The 17,203-nt window shown below is 39.0% G+C and overlaps 4 protein-coding genes across 4 annotated transcripts; all 4 read left to right on the plus strand.

Moving 5' to 3' along the window:
- Positions 1–2,194: 2,194 nt before the first annotated feature.
- On the plus strand, positions 2,195–3,386 carry CBG14879 (the record flags this gene model as incomplete). Its single annotated transcript, XM_002639020.1, has 5 exons — positions 2,195–2,363; positions 2,410–2,585; positions 2,665–2,796; positions 3,179–3,225; positions 3,275–3,386. The coding sequence occupies 5 exons, from the start codon at positions 2,195–2,197 to the stop codon at positions 3,384–3,386; spliced, it is 636 nt and encodes a 211-aa protein (XP_002639066.1).
- A 1,849-nt stretch (positions 3,387–5,235) lies between these two features.
- On the plus strand, positions 5,236–6,807 carry CBG14880 (the record flags this gene model as incomplete). The annotated part of the gene is made up of 6 exons (XM_002639021.1): positions 5,236–5,322; positions 5,538–5,609; positions 5,663–5,811; positions 6,146–6,362; positions 6,406–6,666; positions 6,748–6,807. 6 exons carry the CDS (start codon positions 5,236–5,238, stop codon positions 6,805–6,807), a joined length of 846 nt encoding a protein of 281 aa, XP_002639067.1.
- A 3,787-nt stretch (positions 6,808–10,594) lies between these two features.
- On the plus strand, positions 10,595–14,423 carry Cbr-bet-1 (the record flags this gene model as incomplete). The annotated part of the gene is made up of 7 exons (XM_045242676.1): positions 10,595–10,651; positions 10,702–10,872; positions 10,924–11,019; positions 11,258–11,551; positions 11,747–12,814; positions 13,110–13,526; positions 14,208–14,423. The coding sequence occupies 7 exons, from the start codon at positions 10,595–10,597 to the stop codon at positions 14,421–14,423; spliced, it is 2,319 nt and encodes a 772-aa protein (XP_045095546.1).
- Positions 14,424–15,057: 634 nt separating this feature from the next.
- Positions 15,058–16,531, plus strand: CBG14882 (the record flags this gene model as incomplete). Its single annotated transcript, XM_002639023.2, has 3 exons — positions 15,058–15,303; positions 15,687–15,824; positions 16,436–16,531. 3 exons carry the CDS (start codon positions 15,058–15,060, stop codon positions 16,529–16,531), a joined length of 480 nt encoding a protein of 159 aa, XP_002639069.2.
- Positions 16,532–17,203: the final 672 nt, after the last annotated feature.

Consider the following 17,203-nt stretch of genomic DNA (forward strand, 5'->3'; position numbering starts at 1 on the left):
GTGTGGTGTCGTTGCGGATAGGAACAGAAACAACAGAATACAAAACTTGGCCAAGCCTCCCACAAGTCTAGGACAAACCTACCACAACTCTTGCACAAGTCGCCCACAAGTCTTAACTAATACATAGAATAACGTGCTCAGAAACTTGTGCAAGTTTTGGCGCCGACAACCGATTTATCTAATCGAGAACTTTGAGATTCATTATCTCGATTCCTGTGAAAGATATCAAAAATCTTTTAACTGATAACATATTGGTGATGATAAATATATTATGATAAATATTTTATCAGTTGAAAAGTGTTTGATTTCTTTCATAGGAACGGAGATATATGAGCTCAAAGTTTACGATTTGACAGGGGATTCTATTAGAGCATCTCATGTATCTTTTTTTGACAAATCTGCCAGAACAAGTTATCAATGAGAATTGCTTCTTTTTGAAATTCTCAGAAAGTTTCGAAAAATTTCTATTTAGCTTTTCAGGAATCCAAGTTTGATACAGTTGTTTCGAAATTTGGACCCTTCAAGAACATTGAACCTTAAACTATCTTCTTTTAACTACCTTAATCGGATCCTTCTGAATTCTTTGAATATTCTCCCAAAAGACTCCCATGTTGCCTCTCTTTTTTTCCTACTACTACTCAAGAGAAAAAACCGTCATCACAACAATAGAAGACGTCTTCTTCTCTCTACCTAATTCAATTCGTTTTCAGGAAATCACAGTGTACATCTGTCTCTCTCTCTCTTTCTGAAAAGAAAGAAGACGTGGAGAAAGAATCAAAATTTCATCAATTATTTATGCTTGAGCAAGTCTTCTTCTTTTAAAAAAACCATCCGAACCACCAGATTTTGTCGGGGTCTTCTGAATATAAATGTTCCGATTTGGGGGGAAATTTTAATTTCAAAAAAATCTGGGGATACGGTAGCTTTTGCGCGGGAAGTGATGTGAATGACATAATAATTACATGTGCTCCTTTGACGTCTTCTGAAAAAAATAGGGGATTCTGGAGACTAAAAAAAACGGAAAGTGACAATTAAAACGTCTCCGGCTCCTTCTTGGTTTGGCTGTCATCCATTATTTATTCAGGATTTTTTGGGATTTTCAGGAGACGTGGAATTTCCTTGAATTTTTTTTGGTTTTTGAGAATCACGGAAGAAGAAGAAGACGTTGTAGGTGGTAGGGAGACAGGAATATGAATTTTATATAAAAATGTGTTTTGGGCATGTTTCAATCTTTCATCTTCAGTTTTCGAGAACTTGACAATGAGTTGAAAACAAGTTTCGGAAGCGGAAATTTGAACGGAAATGAAATTGAAATTTGGTTCCAAAAATTCGAAAATAAGAAAAAAACTTCCTATCTGCTATTCCGTTCTTTGAAAGGGGGAACTCAGTGAACCGCAATGTGCAACGAACGGAAGTGTGTCATAAGAAAATAAAGATTTTTGGGATATTCGTAATATTTTTTTTTCGGAAAAAAAAGGAAGAAAAATTTGGTGAAACTTCACCAGTAGAATGGAACAAGTTCTTAGAATTTTTCCAAAAAATTCAAAACACCCTGAATTTTTCCAGACTCAGCTGTCGGCTTGCAACAAGTTGAGGGGGGTTCGGCTTTTGGACGGATCATAGTCAGATTTTGGTCAGAAGTTGCCCACTGGCAACAGTGGGACGGGCAATGGTCGGATTTTGGCCGGAATTTGAAGACGCTGCGTGTTAAGAAGTCGGAAGCTGGCCGGTAGTTTGTCGGATCTTGGTCGGCTTCCCACAATGTCTTTGCCGGAATCTGATCAAGCTCCGGCCAGAAGTAACTGGCGACGCCTGAGGAGCCAGAATTTGAAAATTCTAAAATTCAAAAATTGAAGCATTGAAAAAAACTCTAGATTTTAAGAGATTCAAAAAGAATTCGAAAATTCAGAAATTAGAAAAAAATTGAAAACTCAGAAATTCAAAAATACAAAGGAAATTTAACCTAGAATTCGAGAGATCCAAAAATCGGAAATTCGAGAAATGCAGAAGTTCAGAAGTTCAATCTTCAGTTTATTTTCGGTCATTTTGACCATTTTCAGAAGATTTTAGCTCGCCTAGGCTGCGCCCCTTTTTAGGACATTATATTTCAGTGTTTACGGCAAAGTTTTCTCGTGAACTCACAGTTTTTCTACATAAATGTAGTTTAATGTGACCTCCGTGAAAGCCTAACAAAATGGAGGCTAACTTCATGATTCGAAAAAAAAGGGAAAATCACTACTTAGTTTCCAACGTTCAAGTTGCAGGATCTTGCAGGAGCTTTCAAGTGTCTGTTAGATTCAACAACTTCCAGAACTTCGAGGACAACTTCCAGGGATGTTTCCAGAATTGGAATAGAATGAGAGGTAAGGAAATGGGAATTGGTAAATTTACGAAGTTTTCAAATTCTAGGAGCAGCTTGGTTTCCGGGATGCACCAATTGCAAGGACAGCTTCCAGAACAGGATTGGCAGAAACGAGGACGTCAGGAGTAATAGAATGAGGGGTTCGGAAACGGGAATGGGAAAAAATCAAGACTCTCGGGTTCGCACAATCGCTTTTGCTGGTTTTTCATTATCAAAAAAGAAAGTCATTTTGTAAAATAATGATAAAACTCTTCGAAAACTTAAGAAAAATCAGCATTTAGTTTTGAACGTTCAATTTTCAGGAGCTGATTGGTCTCCGGGATGCACCAACCTCGAACACTTCGAGGACAACTATCAGGCCGGCTTCCAGGATTTGCACGGATTTGAAACAGCATGATGACAGGAGTACTGGCAGAAGCAGAATAATATGCAAGGTGAGGGAATTTGAATTGGTAAATTGACGAAATTTTCTCGGGTTTGGACATTACATTCTCTTATATTCTAATTAAAACAGAACTGTTGTAAATTTTTGACAAACAAATCCTTGACGACTTTTCACAATTATTTAGCAAAATACAGAAATCTCAAGAAACAGGAAAAATGAGAGAATTAATAATTTTTTTAAAGCTTTCAAGTTCCAAGAGCAACTTGGTTTCCGGGATGCACCGAATGGCAGGACAGCTTCCAGGGCAAGATGAGCAGGGATGAAGACGACAGGAGTATTGGAATATAATGGAAGGTGAGTAGATATTTTCAATTTTAATGTTTTAGTCCATTAGGGAAAAGAGAATCGGTAAAAAACTAGTCCATTTTCAGATTTCGGAAAAGCAACTGGACAAAGGATACCGAGTCGACGTCGTAATGTCAGAGCTTTGTGAACTTAATTTCTTTTTGTGATACCTTTCTTTTTAGCTTTCTTGCGCGCTTCTCTTCGTCGATGGTTTTTGGGATCTCTTTTTGCTTCGGTTTTCGGTCCGTCTTCGTTATTCTAGTCTCTGTCGTGGTCCTTCAGTTTGGTCTTTAGGTCTTGTTGTCCTCCTTATTTCGTTTTCCTCATCAGAGATCCACGAATAGTCTGTTTCCCGTTGAAAAAGTTATTGGTCCGTCCGTTTACCAGAGCTCCAGATTTCCACAAGCCCATCCAAGAAATTCAAGAATAAAACATAACATGTTTATCATAATATCACCAATATTTTGTTAGTTGCACTCAACTGATAAAATTTTTGATATCTATCAGGAACCGAGATATCTGAGCCCAAAGAATCCTAAATATTTTAAATCCAATTTTCTTGAATTCTGCTCTTCTTTCAATATACCGTAAAACCTGTATTAGAAGGGCCCCTGAAATTGAAGAGCCTCTCTAATTGAAGTGCCCCCCCCCCTAGAGGCCTCACGAAAAATAGGAATGGGCCCTCTATTTGAAGTACCCCCCCCCCCCCCCCCTAATCGAAGTGCCCCTTTGACTACCTCCTTTGATTTTCAGCCGTTATTTTCTGTTGTTTTGATTGAATTACTGTCTGATTTAAAAAAAAATACTGTCACCTGAGAATTTGAATCCCGTTGCTCTAATACAGATGTTTTTCTCGTTTGAGCAATTTTTGCAATCAAACTTGGAGTTTTCGATTTAGAAAATTCTAGAAATTCTAGCGATCAAAATGTTATCAAGAAATCTGAATTTTAATCAGAAAATCCGACTAAGTCCAAAAAATTAAATTTTGTTTGATACAATGGCGGCTTCAAGAACGAAGCCTCGTAAATCGAAACGGAAGCCGCCCGCGAAATTTTCCAGGTCCCAGTTTTTGAAATTTCGACAATATTGGTGTTTTTCCATTTTTTTTAATGTAGAAATGTTAAGGGGTTTTTAGTAGAAAAACTAAATTTTCACTGAAAAATGATGCACCTCCGATAGAAGATCCGTTTTCAGAGAACCCACGAAAAATAAAAGTGCTCCCTCTAATTGAAGTGCCCCCCTAGGGACCCCACGAAAAATAGAAGGGCCGGTTCTTCTGATACAGGTTTCACGGTAAAAATTCTAGAATTCCTCACACTCCCGCAATAATGCGCCTCCTAAAATAAACAATTCAAATTGATTGAGTCAAGTTTCCGAAAAAGAGGGAAATATAAGACAAAAAATAGTGATAAGAAACATTTGGCGATATTAGTTTTGTTGCCTGTGCTCATCACTATACTAACAAATATAGAGAGAAGAAAATGTTTTCTTTTTTTTGACCAGTTTTTGGTGATTTTTTACTACTGTAGACGGAGGAGGGGGAGGGTACTAGCAATATGACTAACCCCGAAATGGTCACTGTATAGTTTCATTTTTTAGTATTTTTAGAATCCCACTAGTTTTTTAAATATACTTTTGGTTGAGGAATCATTTTTCCGGTTTGAAAATTTTTCAAATTTTGCTCCGAGAGAAGCCCACCCAAACCGTCAACTTTGAGCTCAATTAACTCGGTTCCTACAAGAGATGTCAAAATGTTGTCAACTGATAAAATATTTATCATAATATCATCAACATTTTATTAGTTAAAATTTTTTGGTATCTCTCATAGGAACCGAAGTAATTTAAAGCTGACTGTTTGGATCTATTAGAGTCAACACGGTAATTGGTTTTAAAAAATCTACTTTGAAAGCTAAATATATGACAAAAAATGAGGTTTAAAAATCCCCAAATTGACAAAAAAATAACCAATTTACTCTTCTCCAGTTGATCTTTAGAACATCCATCTTCAGGGAATTCGCATCACTTCAATATTCTGAAGCCTTCTCCCCTAAAAAAATTTTACGACTTTTCCAACTTTTCCCCCATCCTTCTACTCCTTCCATATTCTTTTTATTCTTTTCAGATCTCCAAATTTTTGTTCCAAATGAAACCCCTTTTCACATTTTTGACTGTTCTTGTACTCTGCAATTGTTCATCAGCTGATAATTCATGTCAAGCCACGTGTACACATGTAAGGAATCAGAATCCAGGGATACTGTATTTGAGCTCAATTGTCTCGATTCCTGTGAAAGATATCTGAAATCTGTCAACTGATAAAATGTTAGTGATATTTATTATGATAAACATTATATCATTTGAAAATTTTTCATATTTCTTAAAGGAACCGAAATCATTGAGCTCAAAGTTGATTGTTGGGGTAATTATTACAAAGAGATTCCTATTCAGGATGGCTACCCAATGCCTTGTGGAGTGTGGCTCAAGAACGAAACTAAATCCGGGTCATTAGGAACATATGCGGTATGTGCTCATTGCTCATCGTTATTAAACCAATGATCAATAATGAGTTACAGCTCAACAGCGGTGTTGCGAAACTACATTGCTCATTCTCCTCACTTCCGGAGCCAGTACAAATCCAATGGATGTTCCGCCCTTCGGATAGTGTCACTGCGCAATGGAGAGAATTCCCATGTGCAAAGAAGGAAGAGCATAAGAACTGCCAGTTAGTTTTTGATCTTTTTGAAGGGATCCAAAAAACAACTTTTAAAAATTGACTTTTGGAATTTTGTTATTTTTTCAAATTGATTAAGGTAGTTAAACTTTGAACTCAATTATCACGGTTCCTTTGCAAGATATCGAAAATCTGTCAACTGATAAAATATTACTGACATTATGATAAGTATTCCCAGTTGACAGATTTTTGATATCTCTCATAGCAACCGAGATAATTAAGTTCAAACGGACAGTGTGGGAGCCCTTCTATAATCCCCTTCAGGTTTCAAGTTTTTCAAAAGTTTAAAGGAAAAATAAAGAATTCTAGAAATGTTTTTATACAGAAAAGAAGAAATTATTGTGGAATCACACTGTGAAGTGAGAATGAATTCATTGAAAATGAGTGGAACCTATAAATGCGCGGCCACAATTCCCAATCACCATGACCAGAGATATCGGGCATTCAGCTCGGAATTCGCAATTAATGTTGTTGGAATCGAGCCGGTTCGATTGATTTCTAGTCACCTGCCCATGAACAAAAACGGAGAGATCAATTTGGAAGTGAGTTTTCGATTTTTGGGATCCCACATTTCTTTAATTTCAGGTGTGCGCTAACCCTCGACCTGAAGTATTCTGGCATACGATCGATGGAATTATCACTCCTGAGAAGTCATCCGATCGGTTTGCAGTTATAGCACTAACACCAAGAACTGCATTGAAAGTGCAGAGCGAGCCGTTGGCAGCAGTACCGTACTGCTACCGTACCAGTCTTCTCATTCATAAAGTTCATGAGAACGACGAATTCCATATGTCGATACGCGGTGAATTGAATATTGTTCATGAGAAAATTACGGTTAAAGTTAAGGTGAGCAGTTGAGATTATACGAATTTCCGCAAAAATTGTGAAAAATAACTTTTTTCACCTATTTAACAAAAAAATTTTCAGAGCTCCAACACTGAAAACTGCCTCCTCTTGATGATTGTTTCGCTGGTATTCGCTTTTTAGACTGTTAATTTTTCCAGAATTTTCTACTTATCATTTAAAATTTGTTTTTTTTTGTTCTATTTATTCGTGAAATAAACGCGGGAAATCACCTGAAAACTTGACCGGTAAAAAAGAAACTGTGTACTTTTACGTGGTGGTGTTTGCAGCCCGTGCAGCATACCTGACGACACTCTATTTTTTCAACTTTATTTGTTTTTTTTTCGTTATTTTTCGGGTCCCGGGTTGATTTTTTGCGTTTTTTGTTCAGGAAATCTTACCTTCGCTATCTTTTTCATTTTGCTTTCTCTCCAAATTCATTGCTTCTCCAATCGAAGACCCATAAATAACAACGAGCATTCGCTTTTTTCCGATTTCACTCGTTTTTTTGGAGTATGCAAAAATCCTTTCAATAAGCAGGATTTTGTCTCTGATTTCAAATTTTCGAGTTTCCAACCAAAAATCATATTTAAAAAAATGTTTCGACCGATCATTTATCTGAAAATCCAGCCGGGACTTCATAGTTTATTGACCACTGTTTTCAGCATGAAAAAACTTAAATTTTCAGAGAAAATCTAATTTCCTTTCATGTGATTTTCTCATTTTCACACTTTTCAATCAACCTTTCTCTGCTTACATGATTCTCTTTTTAAAAAATTTGTCACGATTGAGCATACATGTAATCCTCTCCTCATTTTTAATCCCTGAGAATATGATAGACAAGAAAAGTTGTGTTTATGTCTCCCTATCACTCAAATTTTTTGAATTGAGCGCCATTTTTGGCCTTGTGGCTGAGCGTATAATTTTTAACAGTAATGACATATTCTGGAATACATTCTAATAAAAACGGTCCTGAAATTCGTAAAAACCTGCGAAAGTTCCACATTTTTCACTGAAATTTTTTCTCAAATCCGCCAAATTCGAAAAAAAAATAATTTTCCAAAATTTCAGTTTAGAAACCTTACAGTATCATCTTCCAGTACTTGGAAGGCACTTTTATAGATTAGTTCAGTCATTCAGTCTTATTCAGAGTCCTTATTCACAGAAGAACACTTTCGATGTACTCCATTTCCGGCAGTCGGCTGCCATGGGTCTTGCAAAAAGAGTACTTGACCCCTTCATATACTCCGAAAAGCGATTAATAGTTTTCGGTAAATCTACAGAATGTTCCGGTGCAAAGCATTTCGTTTTGGACGTCACCGATTGATTGTGCCATAATCTACTTCCTTCATCAGCCTAGGACGAGCTTCATCTTAACTACTATCGAATGGCCTGTAGAATAGTAATTCGCTTGATCGAGCCTAGGCCGTTCAATCAGGATCAAGGTCATCCTAAGCTGCAATGAATACCCTAGGCCCGAAAAAATTTAAATCTTCAAAAAGAGAAACAGCAGATGTGTCTGGTTTTTTGAGTTAATTTTATGCAGGATGGAGTTCATTACCAGTAGATAAATTGGATTACTGTATCTTCTGACTATTCAGTGTTCAGTTTTAAAATTAGCCAGATTAAAAAATTGTTTATTTATTCATCTCACATTCCAGTTTCAGCTTTCATCACAGCCGCAGCGTCTTAGACCCTGTGTCTTCGTCTCTCCCGTCACCCATCACAGAACACTCACTCGCATCTCCCCCTCGATCGTCCTCTCATCCATCCTATCTCTTCTCTCTTCTCCATCTGCTTCTTCACAGTCTTCGCAAAATGCCCCCTCTCTTCAAAATGTGTGTGTGTCTCTTCTGCACACACACTCACACACTCACACATAGCGAAGGATTGTCCTCCGTGCGTCGGCCCTATCGTTTCTCTAGTTCCTCTTCGAAATGTACAGTGACTGTGTGGCCCAGTCGGTCGACTAGATAGTCATACAAAAAGACGTGTGCAACGCGCGCGCGCCCGCTCCGCAAAAATCGACCACGAATCGATTAATTCTTTCTCTCTTTTCGCCTCTCCCCTGCAGGCCCCACGGAGGACAACCTCCCCACCAAGGCCAACATCACTATTTCAGCGCATTTTGAAATTGCTATAACTCGGTTGTGAGCGCGAGTTAGGGATTGAGCTGTTGCGATAGGCTCCGGACGGGTCATGGCAAGGGGCACACCAAGTTACGGGACTCTCCGATCAGGTGGTTTAGAGATTCTAGGGTTTAAGTAGGGACGGGACTGTCGAGATGTGAATTTCTGCTAGGATGGAGCAACGGGTACAGTAAGCTGCGCTGATCGATTTTAGGTATTGGGCAGGGCAAGAGACTGGCCTGTTGGGCAGATTTGAAGCCCCAACGACATAAGAATGTAGGTCAGTTCCTAGACTCTAGAATCTATAGGTCTTCTGATATAGCTAATTTATACTTTTAAATCTATCCTGTGGACATAGCTGGATAACTGAAGAGGGAGGCCTACTCTAGATATCGCACACGAAGCTTTGGCACAGTGCCAATATCCTCTTTACACTGTGCTAATTGATCAATAGCGATGCCTGCCGAACAAGCAGCTGCCGTTTCAAACTTTCAAAACTTTGAAATATCAACGAAGATTTTTTTCAAAGTTTCTACTAGATGCTCTAGCGGATCCAGAAGATTCTGGGTGTGACGTCATCTGTTCCCCTTCCCCCACCCAAATTCAAATTCCCCCTCCTCTTGAGCAACCTCGCCCCACGGAGACGTCTCCGCCAACGCCTAGCCCGTCATTTCTCCATATTCATCGTTATTTGACGTCATTCCGTAGAATATGTCCTCTGCGAACGTCGTCGACAGCTGTTGGTTTACCTTTTTTCAATGTCCATATGATCGCTAATGCGTTTATGATAATTTTTATTCTAACTGCGCATGTAGATGGATTTTAAGAATCAGATGTTGGGTTTCTAGCTATCAATCTGCTGAAAATGCTGAAAATTTTGATTTTTGTCCAAAAAAAGTCACTTTTTCGGTCATATTCTGGAAATTCCATCAATTAGCGTTACCACGTTGCAGCTAGCAGGCAACATTGCAACATTTTTTTCTTGTGTGCCTTTCTGTAGGAGACTGAAGAGACGTAGAGATAACGAGTCTTAGTCATTGAGGACAGATTTTTTGAATGGCAGAACTTTTGAAATTCAAATTCATTTTTTGTCCAATTTTGATGCCGTTAAAGTGGGACTTCGACCAAAAAAACAAGAAAAAGCCGCTTCAAAAAGTTTCTAGAAACTTCTGGAAGGCTCTAAAATTTTTTTTAATTCCCGCCAAAACTGAAAACTCCGTTTTTCATTCCCAAAACTGTTTTAAAGGTGGCCTAGAATCTTCAGTTTTGGCCGGAATTCAAAAACAATTCCAGAAGTTTCTTCAGATCTGCCCAGTTTTGTGGGAGGTCAAATTTAGTCTGGCGGGGTTTTCTTCTGGGAAACCTCCTTATACATGACCTAGCAAGAAAGAGACAGTCATCTCCATACTTGTAACGGGCCGGGCTTTTTCCCGAATTTCGGAGGCCAGGCCCGGCGGGCCTGTCATTCCACAAGTTTTGAAAGTTTCAAAAAACACATAAGGGTGACCCTTATGCGATTTTTTTTCGATCAAAAAATTTTTTCGAGTTTTTAAAAATATTTTTTGGTCAAAGCACAAAAAAATATAGAAAATTGTATTGAGAGCTCAAAAATCGGTTCAAAATGACAAAATTTTTGCTACCGGGCCCGGGCCTTGAAATTTTCCTCAGGCCTGGGCTTTGGCGGGCCGGCCCGGAATTTTACAAGTATGGTCATCTCCAATTATTTATTGATTTTTTAGTGTTAATCTCATTGGCCTCTTTTTTGAATTTTTCTGTATTTTTCTAACCCTTCAAATTTCCAGATGTCCGACGGAGGTGACCAAACACAAGCACAGAGACCATGGGCCAGTCCTCGTCTGGTGAGATTTTTGAATTTTCAAATTCTCAAAAAAAAGAATATTCTTTGCAGCAACCTATAAAAGGAATCGTCCAACCGCGAGTGCTACCCCCATTCGGAAAACCGACGCGACACACGAACAAACTTGACTATATCATGACGGTGGTGCTGAAAGAGGCAGCCAAACACAAGCACGTTTGGCCGTTTCAGAAGCCTGTCGATGCGCATACCCTATGTATTCCTGTAAGAGAATTTTGGAAATAGCTAGGAGTTTGAATTATTTTGGATTTTCAGCTATACCACGAACGCATCACACGCCCCATGGATCTGAAGACGATTGAATCGCGACTCAAAAGCGTTTACTATACATCTGCTCAAGAGTGTATTGATGTGAGTTTAAAGAATACCGCGCAAAACCTGTATCAGAAGGGCTGCTTTCCCCGGACTTTCTCATAAAAAAATTAGGTCAATTTTCGCTCAAAATGCATTAAGAACTCATAAATTTCAAAAAAATTATGCAAGTTTTAAGGCGTTCAACAAATCTCCAGAATATTATTCACTGAAAATGAACGGGAATTTTAAAGGGCGCCCTTCTATTAGAGGTCATCCCTAGAGCTTTGAATTCCAGGACATCGAGCAAGTGTTCCAAAACTGTTACATGTTCAACGGAAAAGAGGACGATGTGACGATAATGGCTCAAAATGTGCACGAAGTGATCAAAAAGTCTTTGGAGCAAGCGCCACGCGATGAGCATGAAATGGATGTGCACTGGGGGAAGAACAAGAAAAAGGTCGGAGGAAAGGAGCTTGGTGTGAAGGCCTCAGCGAAAAAAGACGCACGTCAAGCGTCAGAAGCTCCATCGGAGACGGGAAGTGAGGCGCCGGCGGCCGCAGGAGGATCAGCAGCAACACCGGCAGCGAAGGTGAATCTTGGGGAATTTTGAGAGAGAAATTGTGTGAATAAATTTGTTTTAAATGGATTTGTGGCTTTACTAATAATGCTTCTTTCTTTTGTGTTTTTTACCCTTGCTTGATGTTGCTTCAAAGAGTGAAAGCCCTGCACACTACTAACCTAAAAAAGGAATCTGAATTTCCAAATGATCTCTGAAAAATTTCAGCCTGAACGAAAAGTGGCTGGCAAGAAGACAGGCAAGCGGAAAAACGACTCGGACGATGAGGAGAAACCAGAAACGCATCGATCGAAACGAGAAGTGGCTGTTGTCAAAAAAGAGACCACCCATCCAGTGCTCCCAATTATGAAGCCATGCATCAAACTGCTCGCCGAGTTCTACAACAAAAAATATCAGGAGTTTGCGTGGGTATTCTACGAGCCAGTCGACGCCGCCACCATGGGACTCCATGACTATCACAATATCATCAAACATCCGATGGATATGAAGACGATCAAGAAGAAGTTGGAGGCAGGACAATACAAGGAACCCGCAGAATTTGAGTCTGATATTCGATTAATGATAAACAACTGTTTGACCTACAATCCAGTAGGTGATCCAGTCAACTCGTTTGGTCTTCGATTCCAAGAAGTGTTCAATAAGAAATGGTCGGAATTGGTGGATGCTACCAGCTCGTCACGGGCATCTTCCGTAGCTCCATCTGCTCCACCTGCGGTCACGGCAACACCAAAAGTATCCAAGAAGGAGTCGAAGAAGGAATCAGTAGTAAAAGAGATAAAGCCAGAGGTACAAACTCCTTTTTATGAGCAAGGGGGTTTGGCAAAAACGGAGGATATGATGCAGATAAACAACGCGTTGAGTATGATACGAGAACGAGAGGAGAAGCTGAAGGCGGAGTTAGCTGCAGCGGAGGCGCTGGAACAGAAATTGGTTGCGTTGAAGGGGAGAAGAGAGGGACATCCGAATGAGCCATTCCCAGATAAGCTTATCACGGAGACGAGAATCATGTGCACGACACCGATTGGTCAAGGAATGTTCAATAGTTCTTCTAGTGGCACTTCCAGTGCTAACAGTTCGGCTAACCGGAATGGTCGTGTCAAGAAGCCTAATCCGACCGCTCGACAACACGGATACGATTTTGATTCTGATGACGAGGAGAACAAGCCTGCGTTGTCATACGATGAGAAACGGAATCTGAGTCATGAGGTCAATCGACTGCCACCACAACATCTCAGCACGATTATCGCGATTATAACAAGAAGAGATAACTCTGCGGTGAGTTTTGGTTTTTGAACGGAGCAAAATTTGAAATGTAGAGTTCTGTGCGTTTTACGGAACTTTGAAAATCAGCCGGTCCTTTTTTAATTAGTCCAAATGCGGTCAATCATTCTGTAAAGCCTACTAAGTTCTGAATTTTAATCTTTAGTGCTTCTAACTTAAATTTGAAAAAAAAAACGAAGTTCAACCTTCCATTAATTTCCAAAAAAGTTGGATAAAAAAGATCACTTTTCGGTTTTGTGGTAGTATTATATAGACGATCAAATTCACAAAAAAAATGCCAAAATTTCAGCTCAACCATCAAAGCATAGATGAAAGTGAGATCGAGTTGGATTTCGAGTCCCTCGGCGACATGTGCCTACGTGAAATGAGCGCTTTCATGAAGACCCTCGGTGTCAAGGAGGAGAAAGCCCCCGAACTACCGGTAACTCAACAGAAGGCTCCACGAGCGGCGTCCGACGCAACCGCTGGTCCATCTGGAGCTAAAAGTTCTGGTGGTTCTAGTAGTAAAAATGATAAAAAGAGTGAGTTGTCTTCTTTAATTTCTTCTCCAAACTCGTATTTTTGTCAGATCGACTTGCTGAGAAGAACTTCAACATGTCGGAATCGTCGGACGACGAGACGTCGAGTCGAAAGCGCCGAAAGAAGGAGAGCAGCGATTCGGAAAGCTCCTCGTCCAGCGACGACGATTCGGATGATGAGGGACCAAGTAAGTTGATTGTAGCGCTACCTGTGTTTTTTATGCCCAATGCTTATGTCAGTCAATGGGAAAGACTCTTAGAATGTCCGTCGGTCGTTTTTGTTCATCCAGCCCTTGCAGTGACGTTCGGAATGACATCTTCGGAATTTTTAAAATTTTTGAAAATTCAAGTTTTAAAGTAGAAATCATATATGGGTTACTTGGTGTCCTGTGGTGGACGCCACTTCGGCAGATTTTTTGAAGGCTCTTACACGGCTCAATTTTGAAAAGCTAGCTCGGCAGCTAGGCGTATCATACGTAAAATCGTGAGAGAAATCTAATGGTATCGCTTGCCGAGCAATTAAACTAACACAGAAAACCTTTTTTTTTTTTGAGCTTGCTCGGCAAGCCTAAAGTCTACCAATTCTGGCCATGTATGGTAGAAATTCCATTTTCCCATCACAAACAAGCCGAAAATAGGTGAAAAATTGAAAAAAAAAAGATTTTGGAAGCGCAACAAATTGGAAGTAGTTCTGCCTGCAAGCAATTTTTTCGCGGCAAACCGTAGTCCAAAAATCTCTAATTCCAATAAAAAGCTTCTGGAAAATTCCGACCAAAATTTCATTCGGAAAGTAGACTGAATTTTCGAGATTTCGGATTCCGTTCCGAACATCCCTGAGCCCCTGTCTTTGCTTAAAATGAACCTTCTAGAATGAATCTAACGAGTTCTCTCGTTCAGGCATCCCACGTAAATCCGGGCAGCCACCGTCATCGCGCGAATGGAATCAATCGGCGCAGCAGCAGCCACCGCCACGTATGGGAGGAATGGGCGGGCAACCGCCAATGTCTCGTCCTGCAGCCGTCCCAAATATGACCAGCAAAAATGCGCCATCGAGTTCTTATCGTGAGCATTTATCATTATGCTAATCTAGATAGTCATTCTGATTTTCTGTCTCCTCGATTTTCTTTTTCATTGAATCTCTCTCTCTCTCTCTTTTTATCCTCTTTGATTCGATTTTTTATAGCTCATTCCATTTGTCCGGGAATCCCTCTGTAACTAACAAAAAAGTGGGTTCAAACATACTAAAAATACGTTTAAAATCATTATAAATTACAGGTAGATTTTTCTCTCTAAATGCTCTCAATTTTCTTTCTTTTTTTAACCCGAGGTAATTAACAAAAACCAAAAAAAAAAAATTCAAAAAATCTCACAATTAACATAGGTCGACGAAAAAAAAACATCCAAAAAAAGTAACCCAAAAGACTACAAACTACAAGTTCATATATATTTCTGTGTAAATGTAAAAAATTGTATCTCATCATCGTCTTTTTTTTCTCTCTTTTTCCCTCCGTTTTTCTCTCAAATTTCACTCTTTTTTCTGGGGTTTTCCTTTTTTTTCGTTCTTCATTTGGAAAATTGAATTTTTTCGAATAATAAAAATTGTCTATTATTTTTCAAATCCATCGTTATTTATACATCTCTTTTTCTATATTTCCCCAACCACCGGGCAAATGGAATGGCTTTGTTTTGCAGGGGATTGATTGTCTGTTATTGATTTTTATGAATATATCAAAAGTATGTGCTCGCATGTATTCAGCTTTTTTAGAAGCACCACCAGCACCGCCGCCGGTATCCAAGCCAACGACTACACCAGCAGCAACGGCGGCGGCTCCATCGAAACCAGCAAAAAGTTCACAACCGACAGCACCAAGTGTTTCAGCCGGACAGCCGCCGAAGAAGAAGCAGGCAACTAGTATACTGGATACACTACTTCCCGATACGTTTGGATCTTCCTCGGCATCGCAGGTAATTTAGATTTTTTGTGTAGTTTTTGTAGTTTGTAGTTTGGTTTTTATTGTAAAAGGTAAAGTTCGGTCTCCAGCAGTAGACTCGAAAAAGGTCAAATTTGATCTACCACGATTTGGCTAATTTTCATTTTCAGCATTTTTTCTTTATTTAGCCTTTAGTCTCCAAAAAAAACAAAATTCTGAAATTGAGAAAAAAATAGTTCAGACCTGCCATAACAGAAAATTTTTAACCGTAGATCTGGTCTGGAGATTTGGTGAAATTTAGAGCTCTTGGAGTGCTACATTTTACGACGTATTTAGTAAGATTGACCTGATTAGGCTGGCCGAATTTACAGAAAAAGAGGTCCTGATTTCGTTTCTAAAATTCATCAGAAGTTACAGGTGATGCCTGGAGGAGGTCCGAGCTCTTCGAACAACGCAATGACATCACCGACGGAGAATGGAACGAATGGATCTGGAGGAGGACAGGTGGAGAACGGCGAGAACGAGGAGGCCAGGATTCACAGAATGCGAATGGAGGTACGCCCGAAAATATAGATACAAAAAGAGAAAAAGATAAACTTGTAGTATAAGCATTGAATTCAAGATTCTCAAATTGTGCTTTAGATCTGCAAAATTTTCAAAAAGTAGATCAAAAATTTCGGCCCCGCGACACTTCGAAACCAGTCATTTTGAAACCGTGGTAATACAGTCTAATTTTCAGACTGCAAAAACAATTTAAGGGTTTTCAAGCATGCTTTTTCTGATAGAATCCATTCTGAAATCTTTAAAAAATTTAAAATTTGATGTTCTCAAAAAAAGAAAATTCTCGAATTTTTGGATTTTCAGAATGTATTCTATCAGATCAGAAAAAGCATATTTTAAAACCCTAAAATTGACTTTGCAGTTTGAAATTTATCCATTCGCCTGTATTACCACGGTGTCGCGTAGCCAAAATTTCAAGTGGTAGATTATGGAACATGTGGGAAAGCGTAATAAATACGAGAGAAATCATTTATAAGAGCAGTAATCGTAAAAAATGGACATGCAATTTTTCCGGCCTTACAAACACACAGATTCGAAATCTTGGATTTTTTTTTGGAATTTCGGAATTTCCTATACTTCAGACCCACAGATTCCCTTAATTTCAGGCTAAACGAGCGCGCCAACGCGAGGACGAGAACAATTTGACGTTGACGAATCAGATGGAGATGATGACCGCATTCGAATACGATAATACTTATTAAATATGTTTTTTTCCTTTTTTTTCTTTTGTCCTAAATATTAATATTTTCCATCGGGTCTCTCTCCATTGCTCCTTTTTCCTTTTCTCACACACGAGGCATTTTGCACTGAGCAATCAAAACGTAATCACTCTCCAGTGAAAAGTATTCCAGTGATATTATTATAACTATTTTTCCTTTTTTTTCTGAGAGAGATACCCCTCATCACCATTATCATTTTTGTTTTCGCTCTCTGTGTTTTTAAAAAAATCAAAATTTTCCCTGTATCTCTGTGTCTTTATTCTGCAAATCACCTCTCTCTGTTTCTCTCAAAACGCTTCTTTTCTTCCTGTTTCTACATCTCTAAATGCTTTAATTTTACCCTTGTCAAGAAGCCAGAAGCCACGTGGCTTTTATACTTCCCTTTCTCTCAGTCGTTACCTCTTGTTTTTTTCCCTATTTCTCCTGATATTCCGAATTTTTGAAATTCGCGCGGTGGTTCTTCTCCGTCGCCCCTTTTTGGATATTCTCCCTCTTCTTTTTGTTTTTATGTGTTGTATCTCTGTGTGATTGATTTCTGAAAACGTTAAAGTTTTATTCCTATTTTCCTTTTTTTTTTCTAGATAATTTTTTGTTACTTCTAAAACCTCCACCCCTTGGTCCTGATGATGGGCCATTTTTCACACAGAAACATAG

This window comes from Caenorhabditis briggsae, assembly GCF_000004555.2.
Source record: "Caenorhabditis briggsae complete genome, chrI, whole genome shotgun sequence".
Classification (NCBI taxonomy): Eukaryota; Metazoa; Nematoda; class Chromadorea; order Rhabditida; family Rhabditidae; genus Caenorhabditis; species Caenorhabditis briggsae.